The following is a 19,172-nucleotide window of genomic DNA, read 5'->3' as shown; positions in this document are numbered from 1 at the left end:
TGGATGAGAAACAATAGATATTGTAAGCATCCATAACCTCTGGAAGGCCCTTAAGGCAGTTACTAGAGGAGCACTGTTAGCGATCTCAGCCACATCAAACAAAGACAGGAGAGAGAAAAGAGCAGAGTGGGAACAGAGATGCAAAGAGAATTAGAAACCAGTTATAAAAAGGACCAGGACACCCAAAATGTGGCACAAATAAACACCATTTAATTACAACTCAAAATGATAAAGACAAGGACAGGGTGGAATTTGCGGTGCTCTGGTCTAAACAGAAGTTCTATGCGGGAGGGAACAGAGCAGGCAACTTGCTCATATGCAGAGAGCTAATGTGGTTGTGGAGAGGGTTTCTGCAGTGAGAAAACAGCATAGGACAATGAGAAAAGATGCCCCACGCATATCATAAGATGGCGCTGCTAACTTTTGGTCTGGTTCTTATCTGCATGACTCTGGAGTAGTGCTTGTGCTTACCCATAATCCCCTCATTTCTATTTCCAGAGACAGCTGTGATGGTGTAGCCTCCTATATTGTGATATGCTATAGGTTTTTCAGGCTTGGATTTTAAAAGGTCTTTCTTTTTCTTTTAAACTTTTGTTGCTGCCACACGTAGGTTGTTTTTCTTTCTTCTTCATTATGGCGGTAGCCATAACAGCTCCTAACCGCACCCCGCTCAGGGATTATTTAAATCAATATAGAGAACCTGATGCAGGTATTAAGCTTATCTTTGTTGTAGAGGCGGATCCAGCTTTCCGCTTGGAGTCATTTTATTCTTGGGTCACCTCTCCGGCAGTCGATGGAACAGACAATTTGTTTCACTTGTATACTGCCACCACGACTCAGCAGGAATATAGACCGTATACTACAGAACCCCATTTGCCGGATACAGCTGAAAGTAGTTCCCAAAATTAAATCTGGGAATTTCTACCATAGGCCCAAAATACAAAAGTCACTTCAATGCACGGAGACAGCCCAGGTCTTCCCATTAAAACAGAAGGCGTGATCTCAGTTACTGCCAGACTTCAAATTAACAAATCACCAGACCCTGCCAGCTTTACGCTTTCCATAAGATGTTCTGCTATACATTGGCCGAACTTTAGAACCATCTATTTACTCATTTGTAGATATCTGGGCACTGACAAATGTCATGCTAGAGGATCAATCACACTGATCACCTAATTCGCAAAGGATCATACTCTATGCTCCTTTTACAGACCCACCTCTCCTAAATGTGTAACTACGTCGTTCAGAAGGATCCTGGCCCACAGGCTGAATCGCCTCATGCCCAGCTTGGTCAATCAATCAGCTAGGACTTGTAGCTATGATAAAAAAAGGATCTTGAATATCATCAATAGTGTTACAAGGACAAGAAAGAATACCTTGCTCCTGGCAACAGAAAGTGCATTGGACCTATATGGAGGAGACTCAAAAGTTTTGGCTTTGGTCAAGGTTTGTAGATGGGTATTTTGTGACATCAACAAGCTTAGATTCTTTAAATCCATCCTCCATACAAAGAGGTACAAAGCGGGACTGCTCAATCTGCCTTACTCTTTGGAATGTAAATGGAGTTGTTGGCAAAGAGAGCGAGTTAAATGTAGATGTTTCAGGGGTTCTGACAGGGCGAGACATGCATAAACTGTAACTATATGCAGATGACCATTTGAAGTCACTTAACCCAGTAACTTCCCTCTCAGAACCGATAGTGGAAATAAAGCAACTTGGAGAAGCATCTGGTATTTCTTTAAATTTTCAAAAATCTGATAATAAATAAATCCTTCCTCAACACTAACAGAATGAATTGAAAAGAAAATTCCGCATCATCTGGGATGCCCACTTCATCTCTTACTTGGGAATCAAGTTGACAGTGACTATCGAAACCATAATTTTTTCTTAACCTTGTTGCTATCAGTTCTTGGAGATTTGAGAACTTATAAAACACAGTTTATTATGGCTAGGGATGCTGGCACCATTTAAATGGCCTCACTATAAAGATTCATTTTCTGTTTCATTGCTCAGAGTGCAAAGACTAGGCATTAAACATGTTGCTAGTTACTACCAAGTCGCACGTTAAAACATATGGTGGAGTGGAATAGATTTAAATCCCAAATAAGCTGCTGCTTCAAAGACCAAACCATCACAGGTACATACATTTGAATGGTCCCATGCCAAAAGACAGACAGCATGGTTGCCTTTATGCCTTTCATGTGACAAGAGTCACAGTCACACTTTCCTCATTGCTCACTTCATGCCAGCGCTTCTGACAAGGAATTCTGCATGTTTGGTGGTTTGGGAAGCAAGGCTGTAAACAGAGTACGGAGCTTCTGACCAGGAGGGGATAATTTCCTTAAATCAACTTAAAATAGAGTAGGACTTAATGGAACGAGAGACTAAGATGTCACCAAATCAATCACTGGCTTACCTACAAATCCATTTAACCGAACTCTGCAGAACTAAAACAGTATTTTAAAAATGGTTCAATATAAACAAGGCAGACAAACGCCAGCTCTATGACATTTATGAACTCTTAGAGTGGACCACGTGTTTAGACTGGACCTCTAGCCAGAACAGATGGGAAACAGAAATTGGGAGTCTTTATGAAAATTGAAGAGGAAGAGATTTCACAGAGCCCAAACCACCTCCATTTGAGCCGCTGGCAAAGAATCAGCTAAGAAAATATCCTCTTATTGGTACTGGGAAATCGGGGTGGGTGGGAGGAGATGCTATGGGTGAGGTGTGAGGGTGTGCGGCAGGTCGTGGTGATACGAAGGGGTGCTGTGGGTGGGGCAGGAGTACAAGTAAGCTGCTTCAACGATTAAGGAACAGCCCAAAACCGACAGGATTCTAGAGGCAGTTCTGAATTATATAAATACAATCTTTGATAACCAGATCCCCAGCGCAGCTTATCATGGACCGCACAAACACACAATTGAATCCCTTGCATTTGCTAATGGGCAGGCAGATGGCATTAGCACCCTGTGCAGCAAAACAGGTCATGAGTTCCTTATGGAGCACTTGTAGGCTACCTGATCGCAAGACGTGGTTATAACGCGTCTGGGAATGGAGAAAATAACTATGACGAATGAACACTCAAGTGACTACTATGGAAAGATTTAGGGCCAGATGTACGACCTGCCAAATAGCGCCTTGCAAATTGCGTTACATTTGCGACTTGCACTTTGGCATGTACAACAGAGTGTTTAACACGGTTTGCGATTCCCAATGGGGTCGCAAATTGAGAGGCTCATGAATATTAATGAGCCTCTTGGAATTTGCAAGCCCATTGGGGCCGACTGGCCCTCCCAGGGATGGTGGCCTGCTGGGCTCAGCAGAACACCATGTATGGGACTGCTTTTAAATAAACCAGCTTTTTTTTTTATGCAGCCTGTTTTCCTTAAAGGAAAACGGGATGCAATAAAAAGACCAGGCAGTGGTCCCTGGGCCCATTGCCCGCCCTTAAATTATATTGCATGCATTTGCAAAGGGGAAGGGTTCCCCTGGGGACCCCTTCTCATTTGCGTATGCATTACCCACTACTTGAAGTAGGTGGTAATTTGCGAGTGAATTGCGGTCGCAAAACTTTGGTACATCGCTTTGCAGTCGCTATTAGGAAGGGAACGCCCCTTCCTAATAGCGACTAGCAAAACAGTATTTTGCGAGTCGCAATTTATTTGCGACTCGCAAAATACTGTTTGTACATGGGCCCATGCTTTTTAGCGTGGGCAAACCGGTCTAAGACCCGTTTGCACACGCTAAAAAGCATCGTACATTTGTCCGGAAGGCACCATTTATTCTCAGGTGAATTTTGGGATCTTACCTGCCCCAAGTAACTGAGTCTTACGAATTACTGCACAGAATTATAGCAGTGGGGAAATGGTTTTGCAATTAGAAACCACCCTTAAAGGAGTTATTTGTATCCTCCGGCAAGTACACGGCACAGTATGGATTCCCCTGTTCTCTTACACAAAGGTATTGATTTAAATAGTTTAAGATCATTTTGGAAAGTCAATGTAGCTCCTGGGGGATGGAGGAGATTACCTCCTAGTTTAATTGTTGTGCTTTATTCCCCTGCCGTCCAGTGGGTGTAGGCAGGTGTATGTTGAACCAAGAAGAGGTGGAACAAAATGAAAAAGAAATGACCCATAACATAGGAAGCCAGAATTCAACATTGTTACAATGCACTGGTGGTAAACAGGACATATTATAGTTAAAATCTCTTTCAATACCAACCAATTTCAAATACAAGTTCTACTATACACAAATGATTACATTGATCATATCCAGGACTTACAGCACAGAATTCTTCAAAGGATATTCTTCCATCACCGTCTTTATCTGCATTAATTATGGTTTTGTCTACTATTTGCTGCAACTGTGTATCTTTGAGATTGTTCCCAACCATCATTTTCAATACTTGGAAGAGCTCGCCATTGGAGATGTAGCCATCTTTGTCCATATCATAAATCCGGAAAGCAACTGTAGGAAGTGTAGCAAAATAATGTCATGGAATACAAGATATAACAAATAGTTACCAAGTAAACAGTTTTTTTTTTACAGAACAACCTCCAAAGACTTGACAGATCATCTTATACATTAAATGAGTTTAGATAACCATGTTAAAGACTAAAACACTACAAATTAATTCAGCTTTATTAAGCTACCTGCAGTAACAGATTTAAGCAATACACCACGCATGACAGGTAAAATAATCACCACTATTCACAATTTACAAACTTACATATGCTTTAAAATGCCTTCCTTCTCAGGTGAGGGAGACATATGAGCAACACTCGTGGTGTATTCCAGAGTCATACGAATTAGATCACTTGTCCAGGACTGTAACTGATGTCAGTTTATAACACTCTGTTGTTGATGTCCATATGTATGGACCCATCTGCTTCTGCCACGGACCAACCTCCTCTATATATCTCCCCATCCCCTATGCCATTGCCTGCATACTCTGAAAGATGTGGCAAAGAGGAAGAGAAAACTTTCAGAGAGACATTACCTTTACAATAAAACAAATTAAAAAAAAGCTTTCTATAGCAGTGAATGGCCTTTTAAAGTATCGGCCAATTCCTCTTCTCTTGTGTCAAGGCAAGATTTTTTTTTTTTTAATGGCAATTGGACACATGCAAGCTTACATGCAACCCTCTGAGACTCTAAATGTATTTCAGGCAGGTTACAGGTATTTTATGAATACTGAGTTGGTGTTCATGTTGGTGTTGATGACTTCCGCCATGTTTGACAGCGATGAGGCTTGTGTGTTGATCATGTTGGACTTTCCTGCAGAATTCAGCATTGTAGACCACCTCTTCTTCGATAGAATCTCTTAAACTTGAACACCGGAATGAGGCGGCCAAATGGACTCAGTCTATTCCTTATGACCGCAACAATATTACAGTTTGTTTTTCATTGTTCACCTGCTCTGGATGAATATATGGAGCAGGAAATTGAGGGCTGCCATTTTCTCTTAGAAGGTGATTTTAATGCAGAATCTGAGCCTCTGAATATCATATAAACACTTGGGAAAGAGGAAGATGATGAATGGAGCATACCTATGCTACAAACACCACCACTGCCCATAGGTCTCAAACCTCATTCTACTACTTTCCAATGCACTACCCTATTTCTCATCCTATGGCTCTCAATATATCCACTACCTCCATTCTCACTCATCGCAAACCCCATACCACAACTATGATCCCCAAAATAAACATTTCTAGACTCTTCCCTCCACTACCCCTCCTTACATCATCTCATACCCCTTACTATTCAGATCTCTCATACAAGCCTGTCTAAACCCTTCCCTCTACTACAAAGGAAAAAACTGTCTAGACCCTTCCCTCTTCTATCCCTCCACTATGCCTTTTTAATCCAAATAACAGACTAACATGTCCACCGCTCAAATGAATTTCATATTTTCTCATACTAAAAATTCACCACTAATCCTTTTTGGGTTCTGGAGTAGTGTGCTACTGGCCGAAAAACGCTTCAACACCTCATCAGGGATAGCAAGCACTATAGAAATGCAAATCCTTTTCTCTTCTATCCCTCCACCATCATTTTCAATCCAAATGACAGACTAACATGTTCACAGCTCAAATTAATTTCATATTTCACTATACTAATTCACCACAAATCCTTTTTGGGTTCTGGAGTAGCATGCTACTCGCCAAAAAAGAGCTTCGACACCTCGGCAGGGGTAGTAAGCGCTATATAAATGCAATTACAAATATAGTGTTTAGACCGCCGTCATTGGCTTATCTTTCAGTGCTCTGGGAAGGGACGTGCAACTGATGAATCACTGTTGCCTTCTTGTAGTAAGTAGGATGTATTGTGGAGGTTGGTCCGTGGCAGAAGCAGATGGGTCCATACATATGGTCAGACAACAATAGTATGCTATAGAAGTATACGGACATCAGTTACAGTCCTGGACAAGTGGTCCAATCCATATGACCCTTGTATACACCGCAAGTGTTGCTCACTACATATATGATTCGTCGTAACATTTGCGATTTTTCGTGTGGGTTTGTTACACTGTAATGTACTTTTTTTTTTTTTAATTTTAGAATCCACAGCATCAAAAATAAAAAAAGAATAGAAACAAAAAAAAAAATTACAGATCATAGTTACAAAACAAGTGTTTGTTACATACAAATAAGTTCATTCAGAACCATACATATCAAAGAAATCATAATCAAGCATTCAAATGATCATGGAAAGGGACCCAGATTTGCATTCCCTGCGCACGCTTCCGTGGTCCTTTGAGTGAATACAAGCTAAATTCTAAATTAAAAGTATTATAAAGCCTAGCCCGCCACATTTTAAAAGAGGGTGGCTCAGGTTGGAGCCATGTGGATGCTATACATAACCTTGCTACCCCCATAGCAACAAATATAAGTTGTCTATATTTAAACATTGATGTGCCTTGAGACAAATCCTTACCAGTGCCTAATAACAGTTGACGCGGAAATATTTATATCCGTACCCGTAACTTGAGATAAAAACCTCTCAATATGATATATAAAACTAGTTTAGTACAAGCAAAAAAAATTTGCAAAGTGCCCGCATCATTACAACCACACCAAAAACTCTTCCCATCATACTGGCTCCCTCATTTCTTCATCTTAGCGGCGGTAAAATAAAGATTAAATATTGTTTTGTAGTGCTGTGTTCTTAGATTCGCAGCCATAAATAAATTAACTGCTGAGTCAATCGAATCCTCTAAAATCACATCTTGTGAGTCCAAAATAGCCCCCCACTTACGATTATGTTTCTCAAGATCATCGATTTTTACCGATTGTAGTATATTATAGAGAATCCCAATACGTCCCTGAATCCTAATAGCTTCGACTATCTTCAGTGGTTTTAGCCTGATAGCTTGTTTATTTAAAACATCACGTAACTGAAGATATTTGAAAAAGTGACATTTAGGAAGGTCGTATTTGCATGCTAAATCAGAAAAGGAAGCAAGGTGTCCTTCTGCATCCATAAAATGTCCTAGTTGAAAGATTACGAAGAGTCTCAATTTCCCAGCCACACTATCTTGAAAGATTGCTGGAAGGATACCTAACGCTGATAGAGGTACATAAAATGAGAGTCTGTTAATCTGAAAACTTTTGCAGATTATCCTCCAAACTTTGAATAAAGCCCCCAAGATCTTAAAGCGAGTTCTTTTGTAATAACTACCATCTACCCTGAGAAAAAGACAGTTTTTAACCTGTGATCCAAGAACCATCTGATAAATTGATGGAGCTTCAGCGGGATTAGCCACTGCCTCCCCTGTTAGCATAACTCGGATATTAGATAGAATACAAGCGTAATAGTATAAAGTAAAATCAGGCACAGACCAACCACCTCTATCACGGGGTAGAGTCATAAATCGAGCAGCCCTGCGTGGTTTCCCGGGAGCCCAGAGAAATCTAGAACAGAGAGACTGAATTTGTTGTAATTGTGTAGAAGAGATCTCCAGGGGGACTGATCTAAAAAAGTATAACACTTTCGGCAAAACATTCATTTTAAGCACATTTGCCCTTCCAACAAACGAAAGATGGAGGCATTGCCATCTATCAAGAGCTTGTTTAATGCTTGCCATTAAGGTCCCCCAGTTGGTGTCAACTAGATCTTTTAAACAAACCCGTAACTTAATACCAAGATATGTAACTTCCTTAAGAATTCTTGGATCATTGTTACTATTCTGATTAGTACAGAGAACCTGGGTTTTTGATGCATTAAGCTTATACCCTGCAACACGACCAAACTTGTGCGCAAGGTGCTCAATTTCGGGAAAAGCCATCATTGGATCAGATGTAATATTAGCGATGTCATCTGCATAGGCACATACGCGATATTGATCCTGTCCCACCATAAAGGGTCTAATCCTAGAACTCTGATCGAGCATGACTAAAAATGGATTAATATACAGCGCAAACAGGAGCGGAGAACACGGACAGCCCTGGCGTGCACCTCTCGAGATCTGAACTATCCTAGATGTTAAACCCATAGAACAGATACGAGCAACTGGGGAGTGATATAAAACCTGTAGTGCCTGGATATAGCTGTGAGGAAAGCCCATAGCTGATAACACTTGCCAAAGAAAGCTCCAAGATACGCGGTTGAACGCCTTCCCCGGTGTCGAGAAGCACTATTCCAACATCCCTGGTTTCCACTTGGGCAATGTCCAACAAAGTAATAGCTCTTGATATATGGTTCACCGTCCCCCTACCGGGAATGAAACCATGCTGTCTAAGGGAAACTAAGGGGGAGATAACCTTGGCTAACCTCATTGCTAAATTTTCGCATAGATCTTCCCATCACAGTTTGTCAAAGAGATTGGACGGTACGAACCAGGGATTTCTGGAGGTTTATCCTTCTTTTTAAAGACAATAATGGTAGCCTCGCTCCATGATTTGGGTGCCATACCAGTTTGAGCGGCTTGGCATACTGCCAAAAAATAAGTTTTAAGGTTGTGAAAAAAAGTCCGATGTAGTTCTGATGGTAACTTATCTGGCCCTGCCGCTCGAGTCATAGAATTGAAAGCTTGCTCTAATTCATCCATTGTAATAGGACTGTCTAGCACCCCAGCCTCCTCCTGCCCTAAATGATAATATTGAACATCTAAAGTTCCGAAACCCATCTTGTTGATTTCACCATCCTGTTCAGTATAAAGTTTTTGATAAAAACTGTGAAATATCTCTAGAATTTCGTGAGGGTCATGTGTTAATCTACCCGACAGATCCTTCATACCTTCTACTCTCTGCGATGCTTCTCTGGTGCGTAGCCTTTGAGCTAAACACCGCCCTGTGGCCTCCCCAAATTCATAGCGCTCTTTCTTAAAGAGCTGATATTTTATAGCAATCTCCTTACTCCATGTCAAATTAATATTGGCCTTGCATCTGGCCACTTCTATTTGTACCTCAGTAAGATTAATGCCAGACTGGATCCCATGTACTAATTTTCCCTCTACTAGTTTCAATCTATCATATAATTCCAAAATTCTACGTTTAGCTTGTTTCTGTTTATTAAGTCCAAAGGTCAACACCTCGCCTCTAAAACAGGCTTTAAAAGTATCCCAAACATTCCCGCAACTTGTGGAATCGCGGTTTACCATAAAGAAATCTCTAATACATATACTCAATAAAACCGTTATCCAAGAGGAGAGCTCTATCAAACGTAAATACCCTTGGTGACCCCTTAACCCCCAAAGCTGGAATATCCAAAACAACTGGAGAATGATCTGAAGTAATTCGGGGAAAAACTTGAATTTGAACTTTAGTTAGTAGTGACGAGGATATGAAAAAATAATCAAGCCGCACTAATTTATCGTGTGGATAAGAATAAAAGGTATAGCCAGGAACATGTGTGTTAAGTACACCCCATGCGTCTACTAACCCATGATCCAAGATCAAGTGAAGCAAAGCATTAAACACCTTAGGCTTCCGACCTTTATAATGTTGAATACCTGCTAGTAACTCACTGGGCGCTAAATTAATATTAAAGTTCCCACATAGCACAAGGGGAGTAGGCCAAGATGGAAGTTCAACATTTAGGTATTCAAGAACGCAGGATTCATCCAGATTAGACCCAAATATTGTGCAAACCGTAAATTTGACCCCCCCCCCCCGTTACACATCTGACAATTGCCCACCTTCCATAGCTGTCTACCACTACACGGCCTGAGGCTTGTATACTGGTTTTAGCCAAAACAGCCACCCCCCGATTCGTAGTTGTCTGTTGTGATGTGGCTAGGAGTGAATACCCCAAATCTAATAATACTCTACGATTCCCCCACAGTATATGTGACTCCTGGATACAAATAAGATCTGGTTGTATCACCCATAAATTCGGCAGCAACTCTTTGCCGTTTATTGAAATTGTTAAGTCCACACACATTAAACGAACAAATTCTTAACCCTGATTTAGCCATATAAATAATATGGATACCATCCCTTAAATAATTCTGTGGTCAAGATATTAATAATCATCATAATCACCAAATGAATATGCTACTTACCAGTATGCATCTGTTCTTGGCATGTAGGGCTGCTGACATTCATATCTGTGCATAGATCGCCGCCTAGTGTTGGGTCCGGATGTTTGCACGTTGTTGTCCTGGAAGAGTCTTCGAAGTATCCTTGGATAGGTGACTCCTCCCCTGGACTACAGTGCGCATGGGCATCCTCTCCATCCTCAGATTGTTTTTCGCCATTGTGGCAGTGATGGAGTAGATACAGAAAGTGATGACCATGCTTGCAATAATTCTGAGAGCTGCAGCTGCGACAGGCGCCGGGGAGGACGATATGAATGTCAGCAGCCCTACATGCCAAGAACAGATGCATACTGGTAAGTAGCATATTCAGTTCGAGGCATGTGGGCTGCTGAATTCATATCTGTGCATAGAATACATAGCAGTGCCCTCTATTGGCGGCGGCTACCCGTGCCAGCTGCAGCGGTCTGAAAAAGTGTTTTGAGAACAGCCTGTCCTACAGCTGCCTGCTGTTTTGACTGCACATCTACGCAATAGTGTTTTGTAAATGTGTGTGTAGTGGACCATGTGGCTGCTCTGCATATATCATGCAGGGGAATATTTCCTAGGAAGGCCATGGAAGCCCCCAACTTGCGTGTTGAGTGGGCTCGTGGTGGAATAGTTAATGTGCGTTTTGCCTTTTGATAACAGATTTGAATACACTTAACTATCCATCTGGCTATCCCTGCTTTGGAGATGGCGTTACCTTTGTGGTGTGGGGCAAAGGCAACGAGCAGTTGTTTTGTCTTCCTGAAGGGTTTAGTCCTGTCGATGTAGTACATGAGGGCCCTCCGTACATCTAGTGTATGTAGTGCCCTTTCTGCAACAGTTTGTGGGTTTTGGAAGAAAACGGGCAGTTCAATAGTTTGATTCATGTGGAACTGCGATATTACTTTGGGCATGAATTTGGGGTTGGTACGTAGTACGACCCTGTTGGCGTGAACCTGTATAAATGGCTCTTGAACGGTTAGTGCCTGAGTTCACTAACTCTTCGTAGGGAAGTGATCGCTACAAGGAAGGCCACTTTCCAGGTAAGGAATTGAATCTCGCATGAGTGTAGAGGTTCAAAAGGTGGACCCATCAGGCGTGTGAGGACCAAGTTGAGGTTCCACATTGGAGCCGGTGGGTGACTAGGTGGAATGACTCGTTTGAGCCCTTCCAAGAATGCTTTGATGGCAGGCACTCTGAATAGAGAGAGGTGCTGCCTGGTTTGCAGATAGGCGGAGATTGCGGTCAAATGGACACGTATAGAGGTGTACGCCAGATTGCATCGGTATAGGTGTAAGAGGTAACAGATGATGGTTTGGATGGATGCGTCCAGCGGGTTAACGTCATTATTACCGCAATAAATGACGAACCTTTTCCATTTGGCTGCATAGCAAGCTCTGGTAGTGGGTCTCCTGGCCTCCTTGATGATGTCCATACAGTCAGGTGGCAGGTTGAGATAGCCAAACTCTAGGACTTCAGGAGCCAGATCGCCAGGTTCAGCTGTTGCGGATCTGGGTGCTGAACCTCTCCACGGTTCTGCGTCAAATGCGCGGGTTTGATCCGCAGCCTTTGATGCGGCACCACGGAAAGTTCGAGGAAGGTGGTGTACCACGGCTGGCGTGCCCACGTGGGAGCAACTAGGACGAGTGTCAGGGAGTGTTGTCGGAGTTTGCGAGCCACCAGCGGTATCAACGGCGCTGGGGGAAAAGCGTACGCAAATCTGCCGGACCAGTTCATCCATATCGCATTGCCCTGCGACTGCGGATGGGGGAATCTGGCGGCGAAGCTTTGGCATTTTGCGTTTTTGCTTGTCGCGAATAGGTCTATCTCTGGATGACCCCACTGCTGGAAGTACGGTTGGAGTACTGATGGGTGTAACTCCCACTCGTGCATCTGGTGGCTGTGTCTGCTGAGCAGATCCGCCATCTGGTTGTCCTTGCCGGGGAGGTGTTCCGCCATGAGGAACATGTTCCTCTGAATGGCCCACTTCCACATGCTCTGAGCCAGATGAGACAACTGTGGAGAGTGTGTTCCTCCCTGCTTCTGTATGTAGTACATTGCGGTCATGTTGTCCGTCCGGATCAACACGACCTTGTTGCACAGGTGTACTTTGAATGCCTTCATGGCCAGGAAGATTGCCATCAGTTCCAGAAGGTTGATGTGCATCTTCTTCTGTTGTGTCGTCCATAGTCCCTGCACTGTGTAGTGGAGTACATGAGCTCCCCATCCCTGGAGAGACGCGTCCGCTGTCAGTACTATTTGTGGGACAGGCTCTTGGAACGGTCGGCCCTTGCAAAGGTTTTGTGGATTCCACCAATGCAGAGAGTTGTATGCCCGACCGCTCACCAACACTAGGTCTTTCAACTGTCCTTGAGCCTGATTCCACTGACGTGCTAGGCACTCCTGAAGTGGGCGCATATGTAATCTCGCGTGCGGGACTATGAAGATGCAGGAGGCCATCATACCTATCAACTGCATAAACGCTCGCGCTGGAAGCGAGTGATGGGGTTTGAACTTGGAGATCAGCAGTTGCATGCTGTTGATCCTCACCAAATTTGGCTGAGCTGTGGCCGCCAGAGTGTCTATAGTCGCGCCCAGGTACTGTTGTACGTGGGCGGGCTGGAGATGGGACTTTGGGTAATTTAGTGAGAATCCCAGACTGTGAAGAAGGTGAATGGTGCGGGACATGTGGCTTGCACATTGCTGGGCTGACTTCGCTTGAACGAGCCAGTCGTCTAGGTAGGGGTAGACGTGTATATGCTGCCTCCGTAGATGTGCTGCCACCGTAGCTAGGCACTTCGTGAAAACCCTGGGCGCTGTTGTCACGCCGAAGGGAAGGACTTTGAACTGATAGTGCTGCCCCTGAACAGTGAACCTGAGGTATTTTTTGTGTGAGGGGTGGATGGGTATGTGAAAGTACGCATCCTTGAGGTCCAGTGTGGCTAGGAAGTCTCCCTGCTTGAGAAGCGGAAGGACTTGCTGTAGAGTGAGCATGTGAAAGTGCTCTGAAAGAATGTACTGGTTCAGGGGTCTCAGGTCTAATATAGGTCTGAGCGACCCGTCCTTTTTTGGAATTAAGAAGTAGAGGGAGTACACTCCCGTACCCTGCTCGTGGATGGGTACGACCTCTATAGCGCCTTTTAGAAGCATACTTTGCACCTCGTGCTGTAAGAGCGTTAAGTGCTCTGAGGACATAGGACGGCTTCTTGGTGGTATTGTGGGTGGAGTGGAGGTTAACTCCAGACAGTAACCGTATTTTATAATATCTTTGACCCACCTGTCCGTGGTGATGGAGGTCCACGTGGACAGGAACCTTCGTAGCCTTCCCCCGACAGGTGTTATGTGGTCGGGAGGAAGGGAGAGGGCGTCACTGCTTGTTCTTGGGGGAGGACCTGGTGTTGCCGTAGCCACGTCCTCTGCCCTTTGTACTGGAGCCACGATATCCACCTCGGGTGTTTTTATCGTAGGTGGTCTGCGTATTGCCTTTGTTATATGTTTGTTGTGACCCCTGTCCTCTGCCTGCTCCCTTGTTTCCGGGGCGACGAAAGGAGCCGCTCCGAAAGGACTGAGTTTGTAGGGCGCCCATGGACTTTGCAGTGTCCGTGTCCTTTTTTATCTTCTCGAGGGCGGTGTCAACCTTAGGCCCGAATAAATAGTCGGGGTTGACGGGCTGGTTAAGTATATTGTTTTGTACCTCAGGCTTGAATCCTGAGATACGTAGCCAGGCGTGACGTCGTAGTATGACGCTAGTGTTGATGGCCCTGGCAGCCGTGTCTGCAGCATCTAGTGCACATTTGATGGAAGCATTTGTGAGTAGCTGTCCCTCTCTGATAAGGATTTCTGCACCTTCTTTGTAGGGGTCAGGGAGGTGTTGAAGTAGTTGCTCCATTGTGTCATAGTGCGCTCTATCGTAGCGAGCGAGGAGCGCTTGAGTGTTGGCTATGCGCCATATGTTTGCAGCTTGTGCGGCAACTCGCTTGCCGGAGGTCTCTAGCACCTTGGACTCTTTGTCCGGGGGAGGAGCGTCACCCGTTGTCTGCGAGTGTGCCCTCTTGCGAGCATTCGCTACAACGATGGAGTCGAGTGGTAATTGGCCTCTGATGTAAGTAGGATCCCCAGGTGCTGATCTGTATTTCTTATCGATCCTGGGGTTTATCACTCGTGCCCTGGTGGGTTCCTTGAAAATGTCCGTGGCTGGCTTGAGGACCCCCTTCAACATTGGCAGAGTCTTTACATGTCTTTCTGAGGATGCAAAGGTGTCCATTAGAAAGTCATCTTCGATGATATCAGAGTGAAGCTGTACATCATGGTTGTTTGCCGCACGTTCGATAAGAGCGTTGAACGCCGCAGTATCCTCTGTGGGAGATGTTTTTGCCCCATAGAGTTGTGGGTCCTGTGCATCAAGAGGTGCACTGGGGTCTGCAGGGTCGCCCCAAGTTTGATCAGGGTCCTGCTGGTCATCAGGGTCCGTGTCCACATGGTAGGGGACTTGGTCACCCATGTAGTCCTCCAATGCATCCGTGTCGGAGCGTGTGGGGGAGGCCCGGTGTCGATCCTGGTAGGATGAATGGAAAGGTTCATACAGGAGAGGTTCTGAGTCCACAGGCAGCTTCCTCTTTAGCGGGATCCTGAAATGTTCCAATGGCGGTTCCGAAGTTATCCTTCGGTCGTGGAGAATCATCCTGCCAGTGTCGGCGACGTCTCAACAGGTGTAACCATAGTCTTGGTGACCCGTGCCCTGAGTTGAAACACCCTCGGGATTGTGGATGGAGGCAAGCCGAAGGTAATGTTGGTTGGCACCGACGAAGCCGCTGGAGCTCCGATCGGGGCGCCTTTGAGGTTGTGGCCCCGGCCAGGTTCGTCGAGGCGGCCGTAGATTTCTTCGGCGCCGGTGGTGCATCGAGTCGAGGTGCGGAGATCACCGTCGACGTCTTCGACACGTGAGGTTTTGGTGTCGTCGAGGGAGTGATGCGAGACGTAGCAGGCGGTACGGCCCTCGGTGTCGGTGGCGTCGAAGCCGGTAACCGAGCAGGTTTGTCGGCGCCGATGGCCTTTTTCCGTTTGTCGACTCCCACGTCGCCCGTTTCAAGTTCGGCACCGAAGTCTCTCTTGGTGCGGTCGGTGCCGACACGGTGCGCTGGCGTCGAAGGCGTTGAAGGCCTCGATCCGACCAGCGCCACTTTCAGTTTCGGTTTCGTAGGAACCGGAGCAGCTTTCGGTTTCGTGGAAGGGAAACCAGCTGGTTTAAGCGGTAATGGCTGCCGCTGAACGTCCGAGGCCGGGCCCGAGGGCGGGGCCGAAGGACTGCGGGATAGGTCTCGGGTAAGGCCCGAAGGCGATCCCTCGACCGGAGCCATAGTCTGTGGCACTGGTGAGTTTTCGGTTTGAACAGGTAGGCCTTGTTCATCATCGGAGCTACTCTTCGGCCCCTAAGGCCTCCTCGTCGTCTCCTACCTCGGTGTCGTCTTCACCTCTGTGGAAGAGTGACTCGTCGGCCTCGTCCGATCCGGGTTCGTGTTCGGAAACGGGACTGGAGGGCAAGACTTCTACTTCTTCGACGTCGTCGGCTTCGTCGAAGATGTCTGCTGGGGCCGGTGCCGCGTGCTGCGCCTCGAGTCTCGCCGCTCGACGATTCCGTAGAGTCTTCTTGGAACGGAACCGGGCACAGGCCATGCATGTCGATTCGTCGTGGTCCGGCGAAAGGCATTTGTTGCACACCGGATGGACGTCGATGTGTGGGTACTTCGCATTACATACCGGACACCTTTTGAATGGCGTCCTCGATTCCATCGTCGAAGTAGTCGATGGACAGGTAAATGCGAACAAAGTCGGTGCTGAAAGTTAGTAAACTAACAGATAGTATCGAAACCCGATCGATAAACAGTACCGACGCGAACTAAAGGCCTTGTGGCCTCGACAAAATTTTTTCCTAACTTGAGCTAAGATAGCACATCCGAACCCAATGGCGGAAAAAAACAATCTGAGGATGGAGAGGATGCCCATGCGCACTGTAGTCCAGGGGAGGAGTCACCTATCCAAGGATACTTCGAAGACTCTTCCAGGACAACAACGTGCAAACATCCGGACCCAACACTAGGCGGCGATCTATGCACAGATATGAATTCAGCAGCCCACATGCCTCGAACTCATAGATACTGTAGATTAATTTTCTTTTCTCCCCCCTACACCAACTCCCCCCACCCCCCATGTTGCCACCCTCCCCTCGCCCCCCAATCCCAGCAAAAAGGCAAAGGGACTCGTGGTCCCAGTGATGACAAGCTCACCCTACCAGAGGCCCCCCGTCCTACACTCTACAAGAAAACACCCTAAGAATGAATAAATCCAACCATTTATCAATCACACGGCATGTCTAGGAAAAGCCCACCTAAAACTAAATTCCTTATCCGCACATGCTTTGTTGATAAGCAAAGTACGTTATAACTATAATACTAACCATCCATCAATATCGAAAAGCAGTCAATCATACATCATTATACAAAAGTGGTTCCATTTTAAATAGTATGAAGGTATTCCTTAGCTTGAACTTCCGAAAAAAAGAACTTAACCTGATCCTTAAACAGCACCTTTAGTTTCGCTGGATTAAGCAAGTAGGCTTGTGCCCCCTTGGCCTGAAATACCTAAATAAGTTGGCGAAGCTGCCAACGCTTCTCAACTGTATGATGACAGTAGTCAGGTCGCACATAAAATTCCATACCCTTTCCCACTCTCTTCCTGTCGGGGCGAGCAAGCTCATACAGAGCCTCACGAGCTAGAAAATTATTGAAAGAGATTAGAATTGCACGGGGTTTTGTAGTTTAATTAGAGCGGATAGAAAATGGAAATCGGTGCACCCTTTGCACCTCCCTTTGCCAGTCCCAGTGTTTTAGTTCTGGGAAAGCCTCAGAAAATAGCTCAGAAACAAACTTGCGTGGATCTTGACCCTCCACCCCCTCGGGAATCTGCAAAATTCTAAGGTTACTGCGACGGGCACGATTCTCTAAATCGACTAGTTTCCATTGCATGTCTTCTTTCGTGGAGCGCAAGGTCTCTGTTAGAGTCTTCTGCACAGCCAATTCATCCTCTAGAGTGGAAATCCTAGCCTCTGCTTCATTCAGCCTCGTTGTAAATTCCGCACATGTCTTTGCTATCCACCGTACTGTATTCTGTAATTTCCGGCAAGAGCTCTGTACTTTCTGGCATTCTACCCTCGTTTCCTCCCGGTGTGCCATCATAGTGTTATAAATCAGGGTGAGCGAAATCTCTTCTGACGAATCTGTAGGTTTATTTTTACCCATTTCTGTAATAGTACAAGAGCCATTTTTAGTCATGAAAGAATTATCCCAGTGAGCGTCATCATCGTTATTAGTGCCATCACCTAAAACAGAGCCCTGCCTACTCTTGTATTTTTTTCGCACTGTGCCAGGGCTATCGTCTAACATGTCCCACTCGACATCATCAGGATGGGTACTACTGAAATCTCCACCCCCCCCCCCCCCCACTCCTTGTGGCTCATCACAGATCTTATCAGTATCCTCACTGGAATTAGTGTTCTGAAAGTGAGAAAAAATTACCAGAATCAATTTCCTTCACAAATGAGTCTGTAGCCTGAAAATCAACCTCTGGCTGAGTGTGTAGGGGTGTTGCATCAATAGTACTACCTTTGAACTTTTCTGCCGCACCATCGTAGACACTTCCTCCGTCGTTCATGGTTGTTAATGACAGAGGATTTATGACCGGGGTGCCCGTATTTGGGAGAGTCAGAGGATCAATAGTCCCCCCCCCCCCTCCTTTTTTTTTTAGCACCGGTAAACAGCTGGGGAATAGTACTTCTACCACTGATGTTTTTATGTATATCAGCACCACTTTTTCCCCCGAGTACTATCCCCCTTACTGTTTTTAACCCCTTGACTTGCCTGCGTAGGGATCTTGGGGAGGGTACCTCCAGCCCCTGCTCCACTGCCATTAGAATCAGCCAGGGGGCGAGCTCTCCCTTTTGCAGCTTTCGGCGGCATCTCTGAACCAACACACTGCACTCCAGGTCGGCATCCGTAGTATGCTTCCGCCACGAAAAACCCCGGGCGTGCACTCCAGCCGAGTTTCTGAAGTCTTTGCAGCCCCCTCTGAGCCCCAGCCAGAGCAAAGTTCAACATCCCAGGGAGGTGATCCCCCGAACAACGTAGTTAGGATCCCGCAAATTCAACAGGTACGCTCCCTTCCACGAGTGATTGGCTCTAAGTAAAACCTTCAATTAGTCCTGGAAACACGGCGGAGCCTGTGTCTGTCCGTGCGACCGTGCAAAAACCGCATCCAGCACAGACCGCGTTCCGATGTGTATCTATCCGAAGTCCAAAATGTCATGCCATGAAGAAGAAACCTCCCACCGCCATGCCGAGTGCCAAAGCAGGATTAGCCGTCAGGTAAATTCTGTGTAGAGACGGGAGCGGTCAGCTTACACGTCCTAACGCTCGGACGCCATCTTGCCTCCGTAATGTACATTTTAAATTGTAATAAAGATATTTAAAAAATATGAGCATCAACGAACGGGGTCTAAGGATATCAGGTGCAAATCTTACATCACAATGAAACTGACAGACTGCCAATAAAATATGGCAGAATGCTAACAAAATGTTATTGTAATTTTTCAAGACTAACTTATGCCTTA

At 45.5% G+C, this 19,172-nt stretch overlaps 1 protein-coding gene across 1 annotated transcript in view; it reads right to left on the bottom strand.

Annotated features, from left to right (window-relative positions):
* The window catches only part of PPP3R1 (protein phosphatase 3 regulatory subunit B, alpha), a 194,049-nt gene that overhangs the window by 33,457 nt on the left and 141,420 nt on the right, over positions 1–19,172 (bottom strand). The window contains 1 exon segment of the mRNA XM_085612503.1: positions 4,286–4,470. Coding sequence (XP_085468629.1) covers positions 4,286–4,470 — 185 coding nt within the window.

This window comes from Triturus cristatus, chromosome 6, assembly GCF_964204655.1.
Source record: "Triturus cristatus chromosome 6, aTriCri1.1, whole genome shotgun sequence".
NCBI classification, from domain to species: domain Eukaryota; kingdom Metazoa; phylum Chordata; class Amphibia; order Caudata; family Salamandridae; genus Triturus; species Triturus cristatus.
The sequence above is the reverse complement of the archived record's forward strand: the minus strand, read 5'-3'. Positions and strand labels throughout refer to the sequence as shown.